Genomic DNA, 5,011 nt, shown 5'->3' with positions numbered 1-5,011 from the left:
GACGTAAGTTTCTGTAACAATGATGAGTCACCTGAGCCGTATACTTCGGGGTGACTCCTGGCGAAGAAACCTTGATCGTGGGTTCGATCCTGAATTTGTTTTTTGGAAAGGATTGTCGTCAACATGTCCGTGAATATGCTTTAAACGGAAGCAGTGAACGTTTGCGGATGGCATGCTAGGGCTTTCCAAAGACAAATAAAAGCTTACGCACGCACGCACAACATACATACATACATACATACATACATACATACATACATACATACATACATACATACATACATACATACATACATACATACATACATACATACATACATACATACATACATACATACATACATACATACATACATACATACATACATACATACATACATACGTTAATGAATATCTCTCTCTCTCTCTCTGACCCGTGAAGGTCCCGGGGTAGAATAGGCCTTCAGCAACCCATGCTTGCCATAAAAGGTGACTATGCTTGTCGTAAGAGGCGACTAACGGGATCGGGTGGTCAGACTAGCTGACTTGGTTGACACATGTCATCGGTTCCCCATTGCGCAGATCGATGCTCATGTTATTGATCACTGGATTGTCTGGTCCAGACTCGATTATTTACAGACCGTCGCCATATAGCTGGAATATTGCTAAGTGCGACGTAAAACTAAACTCACTCACTCACTCTCTCTCTCTCTCTGTGTGTGTGTGTGTGTGTGTTCGTGTAAAGTGTGACACTAATATGTTAAACCTTTTGATTTCCACTTAACCCGAAATGTATGTATTATTTCAGACCACGGCATTTGCACCAAACAGCATGTAATAAACACCACCGTATCGAGATATCGGGACGTAAAGACTTCAAGTTATCCGAGGTACGACACAACCAAATGATGACAAAACAAGATTTAAACAGCGGCTGAGCTTCCAATTCGAGACAGTCGAACATTCAATATTTCGAAGTTTGCAAAAACGATACTGGACGTGCTCATACTTCTTGTGCGTGGAAAGATCAGAAAATGCTTACACTGGGGTCTTGGACTCTGCTTTTAGTTCTTCTTGTAGGAATGGCGGACACTCGCTGGTGTAGTCCAAACTGGGTGTCAATAGGCAACATGTTTGACGAATGTATAACTGTGAAGGACTGTGTAGGGAGAGGCTTTCTGATTTATGATCGAAGATGTGTGCATTCCTGTCCTATTGGGACATATTACCTGCAGGAGACACAAACATGCTACAACCAGTGTCCAAGACATACCATTTTAATTGGAACGAAATGTTTGAATGGAACATACAGCAAGGCAAACCATAACCAGGTGCTATTTAACGGGACCTGTATGGCAAGGTGTCCTTCCTCCGTTCCTATCAAGAAGGATGGGACTTGTTACAGAACATGTCCATCTGATACAGTCGTTAATGGATCGGAATGCGTGTTTCTGGAGGATTGCAAGAAGAACGGCTTCGTCAATGGCAGGTCATGTGTAGCCCAATGCCCTCCAGAACACAAATACACTCTGCACGGTGTATGCCACCGTTCCTGCCCTCCGGGTATCGCTGTCATGGGCAATGGAACAAGCTGTTTAACCAAGGAATATTGCACTGTTAAACTAGAAAGGGTTATATTTAATAACTCCTGTGTCGCGGCCTGCCCACAAGAAGCGCCTTACAGTGATCACAGTGCATGTTCCAGTGAGTGTCCGACTCCAAAGGTCGCTCTTGGACATAAATGTGTTTCTGCTGAAGAATGTTGGCAAAGGAACATGAGTTTGTATCAGAATGCTTGCATAGCTTACTGTCCGGCTGCTGCACCGTTCCTTGTTGACCATTACTGTCATGGTAACTGTCCAGAAAACACAGTCTTCTTTAATGATTCATGCATCAACGAGCGGGACTGTTTATCTCCATCAGGTCGTTATATGGTAATATTCAATGGGACATGCGTCGATAAGTGTCCACTTGAAGCACCAATTAACAACGAGGGGAACTGTGTGAGCTCGTGCCCAAGCACAAGAGTCGTTAGTGATATGCAATGTCTCGACATTGTTGACTGTTTTGAAAGCAATCGCTATGTTTTAAATGAAACCTGTGTTTCAAAATGTCCACAAAACTCGCCATACATATTATACCGCCGCTGTCACCAATCCTGTCCAGAAGGAAGCGTAATTAGTGAACCAGGATCGAGACTATGCATTGGGGAACCACAGTGTACCTTCAATAAAAAGGTGTATAACAGCACATGCGTAGCGGCATGTCCACTACAAAGTCCATACATATATTCCAGTCACTGTTACTCAGTGTGTCCACACAAAACTGTCAGCTTACCGAGTAAAATTTGCATAGCAGCATCACATTGCAGATCTCAAAACAAATTTGTTCAAGAAAACGAGTGCCTTAACACATGCTCCCCAACTTTTCCATATACAATGGACAACACCTGCTACTCCGCGTGTCCATCCAACAGTTCATTGTTTCCTGGGAACCGATGTGTGACTGTTACGAATTGTCGGTTTGAGTATAATGCCGTCATTTACAACGGGACATGTTTGCCGTCGTGTCCACGGAATGTCCAATATATACACGAAGGTAAATGTTTGTCGAAGTGCCCAGAGAGAATGTTAACGGAGGGTCATGATTGTATTCAACCACGTATGTGTCCACCAGGCGTCATCTATAATGGAACATGTTTACCATCGTGCCCACGGAATGCCCCATATAAACATAATGGTAAATGCTTGGCGAAGTGTCCAGAGGGGTGGTTAGCGAAAGGTCATGATCAAGATTGTATTAAACGATATCTGTGTCTACAAGGCGTCATTTACAACGGAAGATGTTTACCATCGTGTCCACAAAATGTCCAATATAAACATGATGGTAAATGTTTGTCAAAGTGCCCAGAGGGGACGGTTCTTAAAGACTCTGACTGCATTAGCGAGTTTTTATGTTTGAACGGATACATTTATAATGGGTCATGCATGTCAGCCTGTCCAAAGGAGGCACCATACAGTGCCAATTCGTTCGGCAGTACATGTTATTCAGTGTGCCCAAAAGACTGGGTCTTGAATGGTTCCAACTGTGTCATGGAATTACTGTGTTTTTCAAGCACGAATTACTTTGTATACAATGGAAGTTGTGTGACAGAATGTCCACCCGGCTCATCGACGTTCGTGAGGGGAGTGTGCTACGATGCAAAAATAGACCAGTATGCCATCAGGGTTATTCCAGCTGTAATACTGGTGATGTTCGTGTTATTGTACTGTTTGGTCCATAATCCTAAAAACTTGAAAGGAAAGGATATCACACAGATACGACCTGAGAATCAAAAGGTAAGTAGCATTGGGTTCAGGGTAACGCATACAAAACTCTTAGAACATTTACCTCGTTACTTTTAATGATCCTCATCATTATGAGTTGTTTACAGGTTTGAAAATAGTTTAATGGCAATAGCTTGGATCTTGGTTCTTCACAATGCTGCTCGACTGTTTCTTCTGTAAAATACATTTTCATAAAGTCTATGTCCATTGTGAATAAAATGTGTTACATGGGCTGCACAGGATAATCTTACATACGTAAAGTTAGATTAAAACGTTCCACGTTTTTAATGTCTGGCTAGAATTGTCTAAATTGCTTACGGCTAAAGGGATGGTGTAAATCCAGCTAGGAACCACGCAGGAAGCGAATGCATTGTATGTCGACCTACCTTCAGCTGTTGGAGATCCATAGCCTGAATTTTAAATTGTATCGTAATGTATGGTTAAATGATTTTAGATACAACTACAAGTTTTATATTAATATCTGTGATTATCTAGTTGTTTTACTGCCCTCGTTGACAGATATGTCTAATTTACCTTTAACTATTGTTCATCTCTAATTCGATTTAGTCACGATGTCACTGAAATATTGCGGATATGACTATATATGTTAACTCACTAAATTTTGAGGTATGGTTTTCATTAGTACCCTGACCTAATTTGTAACGTGTAAGTTTGACATCATAGATAATTTGAATCTAACCTATCCTACACTTCATATGTTTCTTGGGTATATTTTGTTGTTGTTGTTGTCGTCGTCGTTGTCGTTTTCGATATAGACAGCTTTCCTACACAGTGCAGTTTCTCTGCTGCTTAATAGTTGAAGTAATATTTCATTCATTGTAATACATTTTGTTTGATTTTTTTATTAACACGCACATGCAATTTGGATGTGCCGACTTCATATACGAAGAGGCCCGTTGGTATGGCCTTGACATCTGCTTTACCTGGTGATGCAGCGGTTTGTCAGTCACATGTACAACTGTTCACGTCTATGTTTCTTTGGTTAAAAAATCCAATGTTTTGTTGAAGTTACTGGACGTCGAGGATGAAGATAGCTGTACAGTTCCTCAGGCTGAGCCATCCCAGGACCAAGAAGCCTCCCAAGGACCCGATTCAAGGATAACATGTTCTGGAGTGTTACTAGAGATGGACGACGTACCCAATACCCACCCTCCCATGGCGGAAGGTGGTACTGACGACGTCATTGTCCAGCATCACCGCGACCAAGATGACGTGCCATTGCTTCTAGATGACAGCTGTTTGATTCAGCTGGAAGAAGTGCGTCAGAATCACTAACCAAATGTTGTCCTATTTAGTGATGGAAACAACGTTTGGTTTAACTTTGGCCGAGGGTGACCTGATTCACTGCTGTTACAATAGTCAAAATAAAAAGGTTGTTCAACAAGCTATCGACAAAATATTGAAACTGTTACTATTAGTCACGCGGGGGAATGCAGAGAGAGAAACAGTGCAAGAAAGTGTGGGGACGGCACAGCACACGTTGATGAATCAATTGCATTATCGGCACTAATGCATGTGCTTCACGAACACTTGGCTGTCCTTTTTGCTGCACTCCTCACTCGTAACAAAGAGTGAACCGTGTTAACATTTTAATAATAGTTTGTTAGACAACTTTTCTGTATTTAAGATATTTAGGACATGAATTCTGAAAAAAGCAGAGTTCTTCAGATGTTTTTCTTATGATC

At 41.6% G+C, this 5,011-nt stretch overlaps 1 protein-coding gene across 1 annotated transcript; it reads left to right on the top strand.

Annotated features, from left to right (window-relative positions):
• Positions 1–1,013: 1,013 nt before the first annotated feature.
• On the top strand, positions 1,014–4,601 carry LOC137283932 (proprotein convertase subtilisin/kexin type 5-like). Its single transcript, XM_067815608.1, has 2 exons — positions 1,014–3,317; positions 4,335–4,601. The coding sequence occupies exons 1-2, from the start codon at positions 1,014–1,016 to the stop codon at positions 4,599–4,601; spliced, it is 2,571 nt and encodes an 856-aa protein (XP_067671709.1).
• The last annotated feature ends 410 nt before the right edge of the window (positions 4,602–5,011 follow it).

Source organism: Haliotis asinina, chromosome 1, assembly GCF_037392515.1.
Source record: "Haliotis asinina isolate JCU_RB_2024 chromosome 1, JCU_Hal_asi_v2, whole genome shotgun sequence".
NCBI classification, from domain to species: domain Eukaryota; kingdom Metazoa; phylum Mollusca; class Gastropoda; order Lepetellida; family Haliotidae; genus Haliotis; species Haliotis asinina.
The sequence above is the reverse complement of the archived record's forward strand: the minus strand, read 5'-3'. Positions and strand labels throughout refer to the sequence as shown.

Excerpts from the sequence above, each read along its gene's own strand:
- LOC137283932 (XM_067815608.1), top strand. The coding sequence starts at position 1,014 with ATGCTTACACTGGGGTCTTGGACTCTGCTTTTAGTTCTTCTTGTAGGA. Across the intron at positions 3,318-4,334 it reads TACGACCTGAGAATCAAAAG|TTACTGGACGTCGAGGATGA; the intron begins GTAAGTAGCATT and ends GTTTTGTTGAAG.